The sequence below is a fragment of the Ambystoma mexicanum genome, chromosome 8, assembly GCF_040938575.1.
Source record: "Ambystoma mexicanum isolate Mex_15411 chromosome 8, UKY_AmexF1_1, whole genome shotgun sequence".
Taxonomy (NCBI): Eukaryota; Metazoa; Chordata; class Amphibia; order Caudata; family Ambystomatidae; genus Ambystoma; species Ambystoma mexicanum.
In genome coordinates, this window is record NC_090929.1 from 1,007,620,709 (window position 1) to 1,007,640,049 (window position 19,341).

General features: G+C 46.3%; 1 protein-coding gene across 3 annotated transcripts in view; it reads right to left on the reverse strand.

Moving 5' to 3' along the window:
- Window positions 1–19,341, reverse strand: part of RCN2 (reticulocalbin 2) — a 310,020-nt gene that overhangs the window by 196,578 nt on the left and 94,101 nt on the right. For all 3 annotated transcript variants that reach the window (XM_069610923.1, XM_069610924.1, XM_069610925.1), the window contains exon 4: window positions 5,030–5,226. In XM_069610923.1, the coding sequence (XP_069467024.1) occupies window positions 5,030–5,226 (197 nt within the window). The remainder of the gene's footprint in view (window positions 1–5,029; window positions 5,227–19,341) is intronic.

Sequence of the window (19,341 nt, forward strand, 5' to 3'; positions counted from 1 at the left end):
TTTGCAGACATCCTCGCCCCGCTGCTCCTCCAGGTCTACGACGAGGCCCTCTCCAGGGACCAGCTACCACCAACACTATACATAGCCAACATAATCCTGCTACACAAGAACGGCAAAGATCCCTCTGACTGCAGCTCATACAGGCCAATTTCATTAATAAATCTCGACAACAATATTTTCGCAAAAGTCCTACCCAAGAGGCTACTACCCCTCATGCCCGCCATGGTGCTGGTCGATCAAGCGGGTTTCGTCCCTGGGAGGAACACATCATATGGGATAAGAAGGATGTTCGGAGCAATGGCGGCCCTAGAACTGGACTGTCAAGCCGTGGCAGTGCTGCTGGATGCCGAGAAGGCTTTCGACTCGGTCGAATGGCCCTTTCTGTTCACAATTCTGGAGAGGATGGGTCTAGGCAAGCGGTTTATACACATGATCTCTCTACTCTACAAAAAAACAATTTCCAATTTCCAACATCTTGCTAGGTGGTCTCTGCTCTGCCGATATCCACCTGAGAAGAGGAACAAGACAGGGCTGTCCACTCTCTGCACTTCTGTTCGCTCTAATAATGGAATCCCTTGCCTCGGACATACGTATGCACCACCTCCACACAGAGGCCTCTCATTCGGCCCACACAAGATGATCATCTCACTCTACGCCGATGACATAGCCTTGTTCCTACAGAATGCAGATGAGAACCTAAACCCGGTAATGCGAGCGGTATTACAGTTTGGACGCTTCTCAGGGCTGAAAATTAACAGCAAGTCCGTAATCTTCCCGCTTACTACCGCCACTACTGAATTCCCTGACGACTTCGGCTTCCAGTGGCAGCACACGCATGTGAGATACCTCGGCATCTACATGTCCCGCTTGAAGGAGGAGATCATCCACGACAACTACGAAGCTGCCTTGGTCACCATCCAAACCAAGATCGACAGGTGGAAATCTCTACCACTCAACCTCTGGGGCAGGATTTCGATTGTAAAGATGATCATCTTACCAAAACTACTCTACCTCTTCTCAAACATTCCCTTGCTCCTCACACAAAAACTTTTTCAACGTATGAAGAGTATGGCCCTCAACCTCATAAGGGCTAGTAAAGTGGCAAGGGTCGCATACTGCACACTAACCCTACCGACACGGCAGGGTGGACTAGCCCTCCCAGATCTGGAACGCTACTACTAGGCGGCCCAAGCACAACACCTCAGCCAATGGTACGCAACGCACTTTATAAGACCACACGTCCAGATAGAAAGAGCACTGGCAACACCATACGTCCATCGATCCATTATCTTTGGGCGATTCCCAGTCACTCAAGCCGAAATGAACCCAGTTGTCACCACATATTCAATTTGGAGGAAAATTGCCAAGGAAGACGACGTTGTGACCAGATACTCTCCTCTCTTGCCGATCAAACACATCCCCGGTATAACCATCACAACCGAAAAAAGTCTTCATACTTTGGGCAGAAAAGCTGCAATTACACTCCATGGACGATCTCTTTCCAGCAGGAACCTTCCTGACAATACAACAAGTACGAGAAAGAGGAGCCAACAATGCCCTTGACACGTTCATATATCACAGATTATGCCAATCGCTTCAGGAGGCTATCCCGGACTTCCCACAACAACTGTCGACTTGGCCACTACTCCATTACGCAATCCAAGCTCAAGGAGACAGGCACCTCGTAACAAATATCTACAAAGGTCTACTCAACGAAATGAACCCGCCCTGCGCAAGCACCAAAAAGAGATGGGAAAAAACACTAGGCAGCACAATTCCAGACGAGGAATGGGCTTAAACCCTAAAACTCACACACAGAGTAGCGATCAACGCAAGGTTTAAGCTGATCCATTTCAACTACCTCCACCAAACATACAACACGCCGGCAAGGCTTCACTCTCAAAAGGACTCTATCTCAGAAGACTGCAACAGATGTGGAGCACCCACAGCAGACTTTCTTCACCTGGCATGGTCCTGCCCTGCAGTGGCCACCTTCTGGAGAGCAGTGCTCGAAAAACTTCAGCAATAATAGGAACCGATCTTACCTTCGAACCAAAGTCAATATTGCTAAGCTTAACCCAATCACTACCGAGCACAGTTAAAAGACTAACAAATCTATTGCTGGTCCTAGCGCGAAGAAGAATCACCTACACGTGGGGTAGAGGCCCCCCTCCAACCCTGCAGCACTGGCTGAAAGACGTAACCTTCTGTAAAGATGTAGAAACAGATTTCATCAGAACTATGCCACTACACGCACGCCCTCCGGACATATGGGGACCGTACATTGCATATTTACTTTCAACATCCGACGATGTCGATACTCGTCAACCAGATCTAACGCAAGACTTGACCATCAGCCCAACACTTAGCGATGAAACACCAACAGCTCCACCACATAGATGAAAACCAACAACATAATGACTCCTTTCATCATAACAGGTGGGGAGAAGAGGGGAGGGGGAGCCAGAGGGGGTGGGAGGGGTGCTGTTCTCACAGTATGACCGATCTTACGATTTGTTTTGTTTTGTTTAAAAATGCCAATAAAGAAATAAAAAAATAAAAAGATGGGAGCTCCTGCAGACCATCAACACCACTGTAAAGGGATTCAATGCTATCAAAGAAGAATTGAGGACCATCCGATTGATGACCCTACAGAATAGATATGTCCTTGACATGATCACAGCAATAGATGAGGAGTATGCGCCAAAAATTGGGCAATCATGTTGCACGTTCATACCTTCTCACGATGACAAGAATGGGACCTTGACAGAGGCCATTGCGTTGCTGACGAAACTGCACAATCAGATGGAAGACGAGACAGGACATTGCAGATGACGGTTAGTTTGCGTCCATTTTCTCATGGGCACCACAATGGATGGTGAACATCTTCAAGTTTCTTGGAGCAGTATTAGTGATGGTGATGTTTGGATTCTGTGTGATCAGGATAATAATAAAACAGTGCAAGAAGCCATCAAAGAAGGCGGTAGGAATGAAGACCCAAGGAGTTGACAGATGAAGAGAACAGAAAATATATAGAGGCCAGCATCATAGCACCGGAGGGAGCGAACTTCCTGCATCCAAAGAATCATAAGATGTAGGACGATGGGTCTATTGCAATCCGAATGGAGAGCGCAGCAAATGACCTGGAGTGTAGATGAACATGTAACTCAGCAGGTTCCCTGAAGAGAGTAGTGAAGATCTGGACCCAGAAGAAGCACTCCTTTAATAGAAGAAATCAAATGTGGAGATTAGTGAAGCAGTGGTCGATGAATCAACCAGAGGGGTGAGTGTAGGGGAGCAGCCAAGTGCCCTTGCAGGACGTCCCGCCCCTCACACCTATATGCTGCATGCCAGAAATTGTGCCATGTTTGACACCAGCAGTTGTGACTATTCCAGAGAGTCTTCGAGAAAAGGTATCCACTAAGAAAACCCTACCTGATGTATCCCCGAAGAGATGACAATCTCATGGAGGAGGTCCCGAAGGAATATGAAAAATGAAAGAAAGAAGTTGGTGATGTCACAAGAGACGAGGGTGGCGCACTGAGAAGACTGGCTGAAGAAGAGAATGTATGGACCTTATAGAAACTGATGAAGTAAGGAATCGAGTAAACCTTCATATGCAAGATGAAGATTGCACGTGTGAAGAGCACTGCAGAACATGCAAGTCGTTCAAATAACTGTACAGATACAGCAACGCAAGTAGATTAAGTGATCATAGAAGCTAGCTATACGTAGTGAATAGACTGCAGGCAAAGCTGCCATTATATAGAAGCTTGACAACGGCGTCACAATTTTAGTAAGCTCAAACCTGTGGAGTAGGGCTGAAGGCTGTGTCGCAGCAAAGAAGCAGCTGAAATCGTGGAAGAACCGAGAAGGGCTGTCTGGCCTGGTGTCAAGGGCTGGAGCAGCCAAGAGCTGGTTATCTATCCTTGAAGAACAGTGAATGTGAGAAGTTGAGTCATCCCTTGTTAAGGTGCAAAGAAAGAACACCATGAGTGCCAAGTTGAATTAATTAAATACAATTAAATTCTAGAAAATGGGCCGAATTGCAGCCTCCTGTCACGTGAGCTATGGGTGGAAATAGAAGTTGGGCATGCGGCTACTGAACTAAGATAGAGCGTGCTCACACTCGCTTATATTCCCAGAGACGAGAATACACTGCAAGGCCAAGCTCAAAGACAGTCTGCATGGCAGAAGGCCTGGGTGGTGAGATGATGGGTTAATTGGGTGGGGGTGTCTTGTCCACCTCCTGGCACCTGGGGTAAAGCTTACGTGCTGCTAGTGAGCCGAATGTTCAATAAGGGCACGAGCATGCCAGCCAACTGTACGGGGCCATATAACGTAGGGCCTTATAGTTTGAGAGACAATGATATACAGTGTTTCTGATAACTGTTCAAGATGACTTGCACTAGGGGTGGGCATGAGTTGTCCACCTGACTGCAGAGACCTAATCACAACCCAACCCTGAACAGAAAGTATACTTCGATGTTCCCCTCGAGCGCATCACAATCGCCCTTGTAGGTTTTACTTATTTGCTACGTAGAGTTTTCATTATAAAAGTGTAATTTTTTAATGAAATGATTCGAGAGAATGCTGTGCGACGACCATAGTAACTCCCTGTTTTAGACAATTGATATTAAAACAGTAAAACAAACTTTGCCATCTTCCTGAGTTGGTTTGATTATTTGGTGTAAGAGTTATTCTGCATCCCATCCACTGCATGACACGTTACCCGCCAACGGCCAAGTTCACGCTATTTTCAATGGATCAGCGATGATCCAAAGAGATCCCAGTCCCATACTACCAAACCAATGACATATCACCATTTTAATAACACAACCAGTGTAATAAATACAGTGGGGCATAGTGGACATGTGGTGCTTTCCAAAACCTGAAGCCATAGTCGACTATGAATAAAAGCCTCTGTTTATGGTATTCTGCACTGCAGGCTTCTCAATTATTAAGTAAGGCAAGGGAGGATGCTGCACAGTGTACATTAAAATTTAAACTTGAGTATCTTTTACATTACCTGTCTAAAAGATTCTTCCTCATCATCATCCAGTGCTGTATTTTCATCGAAGTCAAGAACACGATCATACATTTGAAAATTGTACTCCTCCCATGACACAAGTCCATCACCATCTCGGTCATATTCCATAAACTGCTGTTTTGCATCTTCATCTCTGTAATGCTTGAAAGACTTTTGAATCCAGGCGCCGACTTCAACTGTAAAGAGTGTTAAGCAATATAAAATCAGCCATCTTTTAATCTTGAAAATAAACACTTGAGAAAATAAAGGCATTTCATACAAATTAATGGCGTAGATAAAATGTAGCTGTTCTATACATTTCTTTTTAAATGAGTTATCCTCATACAAACAAGGAACCGTGAACGGTTTGAAAATTAATCCAAGGTATGAAAGCAGGCATGCAAAGGACTTGCACCGACATCTGTATGCAATATATAGTCACATGTTGCAACCCTGGCCCAGCCTTCAAAGGTCAATTCATTTTAAATTGGGTGATGAAGCATTCCATTATTACAGCGCAAGGAAGATTCCAGTATTGTTACCATAGGATATTATAATTTACAGTTCTAAAGAGCACTTTTCACCATAAGTCGCCTCTCAGCGTGTCGGATTGCCCACTAACAGGCTTTATGTTTTCTTTTGGAACATGGAAGGAGCTATATGAAAAAGGTGGCAAATGTTCTTATGACTAATATAAAAGAATGTACCCACAACAGACAGCGGGTGTTACAGGAAATACATTATCCAGTGAGTCATCTACTGCTCAATCTTTTTGGAAAAGGTCTAAATTGATCAAGCCCCCACCCATTAAAGGATTTATTTTATGTCTAAACTAAAACAACTTAACATTTTTGATAATGGGCCGCCAAGGACAAGAGAGTGGTTATGTCTACAGGAGGTATGGATTCACTTCTACATCTTGCCTACAAAGGTGTGGCAGACAAATGCTTCCTTGGAGCATTGAGCATGCTTATCTACCCCTCTTAAAGCATAACTTGGGAAACCTGAAAAATATAGGTTCACTTGAAAATCAAATACACAAAACAAATTGATTTCAAACATCTGTTGAGACACTTGAAGGGAAATCCTTTCATACGCTTCAAAGAGTTTAATTGATGCAATGAATCATTTAGTATTAACCAATTGAAAATGTAAAAAAAGTTTTTCATAAATGTGTCTTAAGAATGCTCGTCACGAGAGTGAACATTAAGTAGCAGACCAGCAACATCAGATACTTGGATAAAGTGTGAAACCACATTTGGAAGAAAACCTGATGCAAGGGCGAATTCTCTCTGTCACGAGTGTGAGGAACTAACCCCCAAGCTAGGTAACAAGGATCCCCTTTGTTATCATGACGCCCTTATCAGTAAATGTGACAGAGCAGACCTCTAAGAGCTTCATAGGGTTGTCATATACAGTATAACTTCTTCAATAAGAGATTGTCCACAGCAAAGATGTTTGAATGCAAAGAAAAATATATATCAGGTCCTCTTACGCACCCACTCCGGCCTTCAAATCGTTTTGAAGAGGGAGACCCAAACGTGGCCCTCATTTCACCCATCCCACTCTCAGCCCGGCAACAGAGAAATGAGAGATTTACATTGCTTCTGGGCCCTTCCTCACCATCAGTGATGCATTGCAGGTGTGAAAAGCACGGCTCACTCAGACAGCCATTCCATACCCAGATGACATTATTGAAGAGATACAGCTGTCATCAAATCGATCAAGTAGACTGACTGCAAACTCGAAGAACGTCAATGACATCACGACTGACATCATGAAATAGATAAGTTGGATAGGAAGCAGATAGGCATCCTTGCACGAAGCTACAAGAACACTTTAGTTTATTGCGGATGGACACGAAGCAAATGCTTATGACTCGCACGTATACCATTATGCTAAGCGGAAACTGCAAGACGCCTAAGAATACACATGAATGGCTTGTCTACGCTTAATTGCAACTTACATGGACGGCCATGAGAATAAAGATGGAAGCCATATGTACATTGTGAATGGGGAAAGCAAGACGAGCTTCAGAATTCAGGGAAAGGCTGACAGACTGATCCTGCGTAAGCATGCAGACAAAGCTTCCAGCGCAGACACCGTGCACAGCCTTGCCAAAGACAAGTAGGGAAAGAAAGTTTCCAGTTAACAGAGGAGATAGGACAACTGTGAGAGACACAATCAAAAATTGTCTCAATTTCAAGCAGGAGAGCTACATTTCGTGGTCCCTACACACGTGACCTGAATCTATGAAGCATAGCCTATTCAATCGAGGCAGACAGAGAAAACTGTTCCCATCGAACCACAGGCAGGAAGATACAACTGTTATACAGGTTCAAAGCCAAATGGTCCGTCTCAGGGCCTAGGAGATACTCATTGGCAACATGCAGCACCCTCGGGGTCATTTCCGCTACCTTGAATAGTTGCACTTGGCCTGGTAACTGTCCAAAGCTCCAAGGCTGAGAAGACCCTTTCTGTCCAATCTCTAAACACCTTCCACGCTAAGCATACACTATGTTGCACCAGCCAATCTTCTTTGCACCAACCTGTAACTTTACATAGACACATGTAACACAGAGATGGTCACAGGAGGAGCTACCAGATATGGCTTACCCAATGATCAAACTAATCCCTTCAGATTACATATGTAGTTCACTTAATTAACCAATTCCTTTCCTGTTAGGTCTCTGGGATGTAACCTTGTTTTTGTGGCGTCACTAGTCAACAAAATGGGACGGCATGAGCTTGGAGAGTGAGAGCTTGAAGAATTTTGCATTCATGTTGTGATCCCAGTCATTTTTATTGTTAATAAAGACTGAACTTTGTTCTATGGCTGGGTCACCCGTTCTTGGGGCAGAGGATTTCCAGGGCCCAGTTCCTCTTTCAATTAAGCAGGGAGTCTGCTCATAGTTTCCCTGCCACTATATTTTCAGGTGGTAGCAGAGGCGGGTTGCTAAGACACTTTTGCATTAAAATCGTCTTTTTCCAATCGCGTGCCCGAAGGGATGCCTTGTGACCCACGAGGACCGGACCTAAAACCACATGTGGATACTGAAAGGATTGTCAGGAACCGCCTAGGAGAAATTCTCTGCGTGGGACGCCAAGCAGACAGAGCGGCAGACTGTGGGAGAAGCGGTGTCCGAGGGGCTTCAGCAGATCCACAAAGTGTACGTATAGACTCAGCTATACAATATATTGGGATGGGGAAGTGTTTGTTGTTGCGTCTATGGTTTTGTGAAGGATACCCATTTCCAGGCGCGTTAGCTCGGTTACGGATGAAAAAAGTATCCCTGTTCCTAGGCAGTCATCTTAAGCAGTCATATAAATATCAAAAAATCAGGATGAGATCTCCTACAAGCAGCTGTGTGGTGCTGAACATTTAAATTTATTTCAAAAACACAGGTTTCTTTGAAGATGAATTCTCAATTACTTTACACAACTTTCAATAAGCACGAAAGCGAATGACAACAGACAGGTGTGATCATATACAGTGGAAATATAAGGCAAGTATCTACCTCTATGGTGTTGAGGTAAAATTGACACTTGTTTTTATTTCTGCCAGCTTGCTATTTGATCATTGACGCTCCAAATACTTCGTACTTAGCCTTGCGGATTGCTGTAATGCGGCGGCCACTACCTCTCCCTAGACCTGGGCATTTATTCACCGCAAGACGGCCACCAGACTACATGTCCCATGACCACCTGGGCCTCGGGTAGTCCGCTCCTCCCCTAGTCGGCCGCTTTCACTTTCGTTGTACGGCTCGTCCCATTGGGTGACCTCCACAACCCATGAGGCTAATGGGGATTGGGCGAGGCACTTGCCTCCTCCCCGATTGGCTCGCGAACAACACAGTGACTTGCTCATCTCTAGGCATTACGACCCAAACCACACAGCAACCAGTCCATGCTGTGGATCTCCTGGTGACGCTCGCACCCTCCGGATCGAGGTAAGTATTTCCCTGCAGACCAGTGCCCTTGCATGCTTCGAGAACAATATGCCGTTGCACTGTAATGGATTTATGCACCACGCAGCTCCTGCATTGAGAGAGCTACATACATGTTTTTCTAATAAACAACTCTGCCACTGCTAATTTTCTAAACTTAGAAGCACACTCTGCATCTTGACTTCACTACCTAGTCCACTCTCTGTTAGCCACAACACAGAGATACTCTGATTTAACTGTGAACGAGCACCACAACACTTTTCACACCGTGCCACCGGCTTGGTCTCCTGCCACCCTTACTGCACTGAACTCGACCAATAGCAACCAACACCACCAGGTTGAGATGAGACTACCCAGCATGGTCCATCTCACACCCCGTGCAGTCTGGTGCACCTCCAGCCGGCACCACAAGCTCATAGGGGGTCCGTTACCCTCCGCCTCCTCCACACCTCATTAAGCTGGTCTCGCACCAATACTATGTCTGGACACAACACCCTCGACTCTGTAGACCAAAATGAGCACCTTCCACCAGGTCTACTTGTTAATGGGTCAAACCAACCCCTTAAGGGTTTCCCCCCCCACATTCAGCAACTGACACCAACTAGGATCACTGGTACCCTCACCAAAGTTCTCAACATCATGTCGGACCGTACTGACACCATATGGTCCATATATGTTTTCATAGATCAGGGACCTTCCCAGGCCCTCATCCAGCCCCCGGGATCCTGAGACAAATCCAGCCTTCAGGAACCCACGGCTGACTCAGAGTGCAATTGCACCGCCAATCCAGCAACTAATCAAGGATTGCCCACACACAGCATCACCACTGCTATTACAGCAGCAGGTAAGCTGGATATTGATACACCTTGTAATGTATCTCCATGGCACCACTAAACCATTATTTATTAATCCCTAAATTACTGAACTACACCCCGAGATCCTTACAGGCCTCATCTCACCCACAGATATTACGGACAGCACCACATCCAGTGTCAATCCTGATGAAGGCCAACACTCAGACAGGCTTCAAACCAGCCCTTCATGACCGAAACACTCCTGTATCGATCTCCCGTGACACAACTGCATAAACCCCCTTTTGTGTATGTTCTGTAGATATTGTTGTGTACACCCTGTGTTAACTACGCCCTGGACCATTTTCCGTCCTGGGTGAACTTTGTCCAACTGTAGGTCTATCCTACTGTCATATGTGACTGTGCTTTTATCTCAACACCATAGAGGTAGATATTTACCTTGTGTTTCAACTGTATATAATCGCACCTGTCCGTTGTCATTCGGTTTCGTGCTTATCGAAAGTTGTGTAAAGTAATACCTCCTGGGTAAATCAGGACCCCGCCAGGCGCCCTAATATTAACTTAGCTTAAGCAGTCAGCTTAGCTTATGGATGAAAAGAAATAAGAAAAAGATCATCTTTGGGAATATATTTGCAGCATTAGGTTTTTTTTTCCCTTGAGCTCGTGATGTCATGCATAAGGTTGTTGAATAGGACTTGGTGTGTCTCTGTGGGAGTGAAGGCCCACGATAGGGGCATAGATGTGGGGGTAAGAGAAAGTGGAAAAGGAGCTAAACAGGAAGTGTTTTAACTGGATGAAAAGATGCTCAGATTATCGAGGAACACATGAAGAATTGTGATTTGGCCTTTAAGGCCAGAGAATACAGTGTGCCTGGAGCATGCTCTTGTTGATGGTAGTGAGCCAGAGAGGCTGGTGGAATAGTTTGAGAACGGTCATTGTTTTGGTGAATTTAATTGAAAACTGATGTTTGAATACCTTTTCAATTTTGTAAATTTCAGTGTTGAAAATCCCGATTTGAGATCAAGTAAGTATCAGCATTCAGAGAGTAACATGCCACCATGGGGGATACACCCCATCAACGTTTATGCAAGTCCCTTCCTATATATATATATAAGCAAAATCATGGCCCCGGGAAGGAAGTCTTTCCGAATGTGCTGCTGCTGCTGCTGCTGCTGCTGCTGCTGCTGCTGCTGCTGCTGCTGCTGCTGCTGCTGCTGCTGCTGCTGCTGCTGCTGCTGCTGCTGCTGCTGCTGCTGCTGCTGCTGCTGCTGCTGCTGCTGCTGCTGCTGCTGCTGCTGCTGCTGCTGCTGCTGCTGCTGCTGCTGCTGCTGCTGCTGCTGCTGCTGCTGCTGCTGCTGCTGCTGCATGGAATCCAGGGAATAGTGTCTGACAAAAGTATGGACAGAGGCCCATGTGGCTGCTTCACAAATATTACGAATGGGAACACCCCTCTGCAGAGCATTGGAGGCAGCCACACCCCTAGTAGAATGAGCCCGTAATCCCACTGGAGGGTCATTACCCGCCAGACGGTAGCATTCAGGGATTGTCAAGATGATCCAACAGGACAAGGTCTGCTTAGAAACAGCTTGACCTAAACGCCTTTCAGCGTATCCTACAAATAGCTGATCGTCCACTCTGACCAGTGAGATGTAGAAAATGAAAGCTCTCTTAGGATCCAACCTATGGAGCCTCTCCTCTTCCTTACCAGGATGCGGAGGAGGATAAAACGCCGTAAGAATTACCTCCAGGCTCAAATGAAATTCCAACGCAACCTTCAGAAGAAAAGAAGGACGAACCCCAAGGACAACCCTGTCCTTCTGGAACACCATGAAAAGTGGCTTGGCAGATAGTGCCTGCAACTCACTCACTCTGCGAGCAGGAGTAACTGCAACTAAAAATACAGTCTTAAAGGACAACAGTCTCAATGGACAAGAATGTAAGGGCTCAAACAGAGCTCCCATCAGGAACTTTAAAGTTCAAATCCCAACCGGGCACCTGGAAAGGTGACAGAGGAAACACATTAGTTAGCCCTTTCAGAAACTGAGAAATCAAAGGAATCTTAAAATAAGAACACTCCTCAGACGAGCGCTTAAATATTGACAGCGCCGCCAGGTAACCCTTAATGGTACCCACTTGCAGGCCCTTGTGGGCTACTGAAAGCAAAAAAGACAAAACCACAGGAATGGCACATGAAAAAGGATCCACATTCTTTACTCTGCACCAGTCGCAGAACTTTCTCCAATGGCAACAGTACAGGGACTTTGTTGTGGGCCTTCTGGCCGAAAGCAACACCTCCATCACCGCTTCAGGGAGGTCCCAATCCTTATAACTCAACCTTTCAGAAACCAAGCATGAAGGCTGAGAGACTTGACCTCTGGATGGAGAACCCGACAACCCTCCCGTGAGAGCAGATCGTCTCGATAGGGAAGACAGCGTGGAGGGCAGATGGACATGTCGAGAAGGTCCAGGTACCATGCTCTCCTGGCCCATGCCGGAAGAAGATCTCCAAAAGAACTTTCTGAGCCAGCTCCCAATCTTGAGAGACCATACTCTGCCTGCTCAGAGCGTCCGCCGCCTCGTTTTTGTCTCCGGCCAGATGAGCTGCAGAGATCGAAATTTCCTGCTGGATGGCCCAGAACCAGAGCTGCATCGCCTCTCTGCACAGTGGGAGAGACCCTGCCCCCCCCCCCTTTTGTTGAGGTAGTGCATGGCCACTGTATTGTCCGTCAGAATCAGCACATTCTTCCCCCACACAGACGGCAGAAAAGCCTTCAGGGCTAGCCTGACAGCCCTCAACTCCAACAAATTGATATGGAGTCTGGACTCCGACAGAGTCCAACGACTGCTGACTGTCAACTCGTTGGCATGAGCTCCCCATCCCGTGAGGGATGCGTCCGTCACAATCGTCACCTCCGGCCAAGGTAGCCAAAATGGAGCCCACCCCCCCCCTTCATCAGATTGCCTTCGACGGCCCACCACAGAAGATCCTGGGTGTCGGAGGGCAGCACCTGAACGGGATCCAACATCCTGCCGGAGGACTGCAACCACTGCATCTTGAGAGCCCACTGCAGAGATCTCATCCGCAGCCTGGCCTCTGGCACCAGTAGAATGCAGGATGTCATGAGGCCAAGCAACCTCAAGAACTCGAACGACAGGAGACTCTGGGCATGTTGAAACTTGTCAACAATCTTCAGAATGTGATGAGCCCTCACCTGGGGAGGCGAACACTGCCCCCAGGGATGTGTCGAGCACAGCTCCGATGTACTGGAGCCGCTGGGTAGGTGTCAAGGGAGACTTCTTTAAGTTGAGGGAGAAGCCAAGCCTGTGAAGGGAGTGGCAGGTGACTGACAGATGATATAGGACTTGCACAGGAGAGCGCGCCCTGAACAACCAATCATCCAGGTAGGGGTAGACGTGAATCCTGACGATACGCTGCCACCACCACCACCACTAGCTTGGTGAAGACCCTCGGGCGGAGGTCAATCCAAACGGCAGGACCCGAAACTGAAAATGTGAGTCACCAACCGCAAACCTCAGGTATTTCCTGTGCTTGGGATAAATCAGCACATGAAAGTAAGCATCCTTGAGGTCGAGAGACACCAACCAGTCCTGAAGTTGAAGGGCCTGGAGGACTTGAGAGAGAGTAACCATCTTGAACTTGTCCTTCCTGAGGAGCTTGTTCAAACCATGCAAGTCCATGATGGGTCTCAATCCCCAGTCTTTTTTCGGGATCAAAAAAATATGGGGAATACCATCCCTTGTTCCTCTCCGCTACAGGCACCCGTTCTATGGCGCCTTTCTCCAGCAGGGATTTGAGTTCCTGCGCAAGGAGCGGATCCGGACTCTTCAAAGAGAGCTTCCCCGGTGGATTGTCGTGAGGCCTCTGCCGGAAAGTCAGACAGTAGCCGTGGGCTATAATCTCCAGAACCCACACATCTGAAGTAATGGCATGCCATTCTACATGATGCTGTGCCAGCCTTCCCTCAACCGGCGAACCATGGGACATGGCCTCATGACTGAGCTGAAGCAGCTTTGGCACCTCGAGAACCTTGTTTTCCACCTCTGGTACTTCTACATTGACCCCCTTGAATGGCAGCTCCCCTCAACCCACCAAAGGAAGAGTAGTATCGAAAGGAACCTCCCCTCCATTGCTGTCCCCTAGGACGAAAAGGTGGAGGTTGACGTACGGCAGCGCTCAACGACTTTGCTGCAGCTTTGGAGGTCTGAAACCTCTCAAGGCTCTCGTCAGCCTTGCTGCCAAAAAGATGGACACCATCAAAGGGCATGTTGAGAAGCCGGGACTGTACATCAGGAGCAAACCCCGACTTCCGCAACCACGCAAACCTGAGCATCATGGTGCTCGCCGCCATGGACCGGCTGACACAGTCTGCCACATCCAGACCCGACTGAACGGATTCACACATGGCATCCTTGCCATCCTGAACAAGGGCAAGAAAACCATCCCTTCCTCCCCTTTGGGAATATGTTCAGCCGCCAAAGATACACAATTCCACAGAGTGTGAGGTAATCTTGCCAAGGCACAAACTGAGTTGGCTGCCTTTAAAGCCATACCCCCAGATGAAAACACTTTCTTCGCCCAACTGTCAAAGCGCTTGTCGTCCCTATCCGGAGGGATGGTAGGGTACGCAGCCTGCTTTGCTGGGGCCGTAGCCGCCTGCACCACCAAACTCTCCGAGTGTGGTGCGTAGACAAGTAGCAGGGGTCGCCACTGGTTGGACGGTATTTTTTGGGTAGCGACTTATTCACTGCCGGGAGACTCTGGAGCAGTGCAAGCCGCCACCACCCTTCTTTCTAAGGCCATATGAAATGACAGCACCGGGTTAGTGGGTGGACCTTGGTCCAAAATATCTGTTAGGTCATCCTGCAGAAAATCCACAGGTGAAGCAGACCACCCCAAGTACTCCGTCACCCTCGACATGAGACGCCTGTACGAAGACTCAGCATGTGTACCAGGCTCAGGCCTGCCAAACTCCACCTCCGGTGAGGTGTCCAGACCACTGGCGTCCTGTAAGGATTGACGCAGGTCTTCCATCTGGCTATGAACAGATAACGGGTCATCAGGAACCTCAGGAGGAACAACCCCCTACACATCTGACCCTTCATCCACCTCTGAGATGTAATCCAAAGGCTGGAATAAATCCCTGGATGAGGGTACAGAAAAAGGCTCAAACGCAGGCCTCACTGATTTACTCCGGGCCTTCCTCAGAGTTTCCACGGTCCTCCGGAGTACCTACGGTAAATCCTCCTCGAAAGGCGTCGAGGGCATCGATGGAATAGGTGTCGACCGAGGCGCCAACGACTTCGAGGCCGGAGCCCCGAGCTGGTCCTTCGACGGCCTCGGCGCCGATGGCGTCGACGACTTCCTCGGAGCCGGAGCTTCGAGAGAGTCCCTCGACGGACAAGGCGCCGACGGCGTCAATGCCTTCTTAGAAGGCCTCACAGGCTCCAACGGTCTCGAGGGGGTCGAGGACCGGGATCTGGACCTGGCACGGCTAGTGTGATCAACCTTTTCCGCTCAGGACCTCGACGGCTCCCGATGATCGCGCCTACCGCCCGAGCCCGAAGGCGTGCGAGACGTGGCCTTAGCGCATTCCTTGCCGGCTTCTCTCGAAGGCGCGGACGGAACAGTGCCCTGCGACTCATCTCCTTGCGAAATGTGTCCCATTCCGCTGGTGATGAATGCTTGGTGGGACAAGCCACCCGCCGGAGTCCTCGGACGAGGACAGGGAAGGCGACCGGTGACAGCGCTTCCGTGAATGTCTAGAAGAGGCAGAGGCATGTCGGGAACCACTCTGGGACCGAGACCCCCTGGACTTACACCGACGCAGAGCGTCGCCCCTCGAATCGTTGGTCGAAAGCCCAGTGGATTTAGACTTACAGGGTTTAGAGACTTTATCTACCGACAATTTCTTCTTCCCCTCCCGCAAGGCCTTTGAGGTCAGGGACTGGCAGTCATCGCAGTCGTCGGTGGCGTGGCTCTCACCCAGACACATACATTGTGCGGGTCCATAATGGACATTTTAACACTGCAGTCCCGACACTTCTTGAAGCCGGACTTCGGGGTAGAAGACGGCAAAGACATATTTTCGCAAACCTTGCACAAACGAAGCAAAATAATCGAGCGTGCCGAGATTCCGAGGTCGAACATATGCACGGAAAAAACAGAACCGAGGCTACGGGCACCGTGCGTCCTATATATAACATCCGGTGACGTCGACCCTGACGGAGGCCCTCGAGGACAGCGTATCGACGCCGAAAAAATTTCCAAGGCAGCACAGCTGTGGCGATTACTGTCATAGATGTGGAATACGTCGGAGGACACAATCTCCTCCAATTACTTATTTACACACACACCTTAAGAATGATCAAAAGTGGCAGAGATGGTCTTTGTTGAAATAAAGCAAACCTTACACCTAAAATTGGGCTGCCAAAATACCAAAAACTATTCATTGTATATTGTCTTGAAAGAAAAGAAAGAAAAGGGGGGGCACGGACAGGCAGTATTGACACATTAAGGGCCCGATTCATGGAACATTTTCCTATGGGATTGCGCCATTATAAAATACATCCATGAATCAGGCCCCAAGTTACTGATAAAAATCTGCCAATTGCAACATTAGATCTTGCATCACCAGGCTGTCCACCCTGCCTGCGGTCAGTGCCAGCTAGTGCAGTAGCGGTACAAAGCTCAGAGAACCTAGAATTTAGGAATGACCCTTCACGCGGCAGTGCTGCATGCAAAAAACGCACTTTTGCTAATAAACACAATATCATACTGACTAAATGCAAACTCATTTTAATATTCGGCAAATGCGATCCTCTCACGATCTTCAGTCTTAAATCCAGCCTAACTGTTACCAGGCCCTACAGATGGAGATCCCCATGTCTTAACTAAAGCAGTGCTCACTAGACCACAACAAGACTCATCAGAAATTCAGTTGTTAAACTCTGCTGAGGATACTATGTGGATGGTTCGCAATAGAGGAATAAAAAAGCGCATTGGAACGAGTATGCAGTGTGTATGGGACGCATAGCGGTTGAAAGTGGCAACTCCCACACCTAGATGCATACAAACAGCTGAGCGTGTTACATTGAAATGAGCGTGCACAATAGCAAACACCAAGCAGGTCTTTACAGATTTCCGCTAAGCTCCAGAAAAAAAAATGTTGAGCAGAGTTGAATGTCTCTTTACAGCGATAATCTCGGAGGAGCGCTTGAAGGAAATGCAGCAGTTACAAAATCTCTTTGGTTTTATTTTGCATGTATGCTCCATGGCGTGGTGGAAGGTGTCCAGCATTTCCCTGGAATATTTGTGTGGTTGAAAAGATACAATGTAGACCCTCGAATGTGAATTACCAATTATCCCTGAACATATAGGTCTGGAGTATAGGTATTCTCAAAAAATGAAATTGTGAAGCTATTGAGTCAAGTTTAAAATTATGAGACTTAATAATTGAGTTATGATTCAATAAACAATGTATTGGACAAAATTGTCTTAATCAGAAATATATTTAACCAAAAACTGGGGTAATAAACTATAATTGAAAGATGGCAACAGTTTTGACATAATCTTTAGGACTGGGATGAGAATCCCTTTTTCATCGTTCAGGGTTTCAAAACGGTGCTTAGTTTTGATAAATAGAGTTTGGTGCAGTAGTCCTGTTTTCAGGTTTATGGTAGTGTTCATATGTCAAAAAAAAGGATACAAAATTACGCTTTGTTTAGATAAATTGAGAGGCTGTGGACTATAGCCCCCCTTCTATATGTTTATGGCCGTGTTGATGGATAAGAGATTTCAAAATAACACTGTGGAAAATAACTATTCTGATGTGCATACAAGCAATGAGGACAAGGTTCATGATATACTTGAATATATAACGTTTTGAAAGGTGCCAGATATATGCACGAGTGGATTCAAGATACTTAGAATTGTGGTTAAAATCACAGTTCAAAGATGGCGGCCAGTTTTGACGGAGTGTAGAAATTTGGGATGTTAGTCCCTTGTTCATGGTCATGGTATTGGAGAGATAGATTAGAACATATATACATAGGGTTTCAAAATGGCGCTCAGATTCAAGAAGATTCTGAAACCATGTGCTTAGCAGAGCACATCGATTATTTTGAAATAAATAAAAGGTAGGATTATGAGAATGGATGGGAGATAGCTTTTGATGATTCAATTATGTTGGAGTTGAGTTTTAAAGACTGGGTTTATAATATTTGTGTAGAATGTTCGTATTTTCGTGGAACAAGGTGTGTGGATTTCAGTCAAGAAAAATTGCATTTCAAGGAAGGAAAGAATTGAAAAAGAAACCACAAAGGTATTTTGTGCTGGGAAAAGGAACACGGTTAGAGTCAAGTGCGGCAGAACAGGGTTAAGAAATGCCATATTTTGTATTTCAGATGGTAATGTGGGACTAGGAACACAATGGAGAATGGAATCATAGAAGTTTTTATATTGGAGAGTGTAAATGTATGGAATTGAATTAATGAAGATTTTAAACAAATTTAAGTTAAGTAAACAGAGAGCATTTAAATTAATATTTGGCCTATTATGTTCAGGGCTGGGTGTATTTTTAGATAAAAAAGAAAAACCTTTGTTGTATACCAAATATATATTAAACATTTCAAGAATATGTTTATAGTAGGTAAACAATTTAATTTTGCTGTTTAAAGGTTGTAACAGTGGAATGGGAATGTTATGGTTGAATATTACATATATTCTATAGTATTAATGGCCTTGAAGAAGCTAATTTAGGCTCCAGTAGGAATTGAATTTGGAGTTTAAGCAAAACACATGTTGGCTAAGTTTCTCTCTAGTATGACAGATGTGCTTGGTAACGTTTGTTCATATATTGTGGAACTTTGTTTAAATTTGATCACAGAGCCCAGATTTCAGTAGAGTCCATGGCAAGGAAGGATTTTATCCAATGGAATGTTTTGTCAAAAAGGTAGAAAGATAAAATAATTTTGTCAAGAAATGCATTTTCAATATTTCTTTGAATAGTAAACAAAATACAAAAGAAGGGGCGCAATAAGGTTGAAGTATTTTCAAAAATGAGTTTTGGTAGAAAGCCCTTAGAGGTAGAGGCATTTTCAACCCATTTCAAAATAGGAAGGAATTTAGCATTAGAGAGACTATTCAAGATAATAAAACGCGCAAGGCAAGATTTGTTACAGGAACCTGTATATATATTTTTGTTGATACTATTTAGGCAGGTTGAGTACCATCCATGCAATCTAGTGTCCCCTTCTGAAATATATGTACTAATTGCACTTCTGCACCTATCCTCTAGATGGCAGAATTGTGCAAGGTAAATCCAAATTACTTGGAAGTCAATCTGTGGCAATTTGTCTTTCAAGTCCGTTGATGAAGAAGTTTGGGAGGGTATTTTGAGCTGCTCCGAGGTGGAGGTGTACTAAGAACCAAGGAGCGGGGGGTCTGCATGCTTTTGATTTCTTTAAGAAGAGGTCACAGAGGAGCGGTCACTGAGACCTGCAAGTAGTGTGAAGATTCACAGGATCTCGTCAC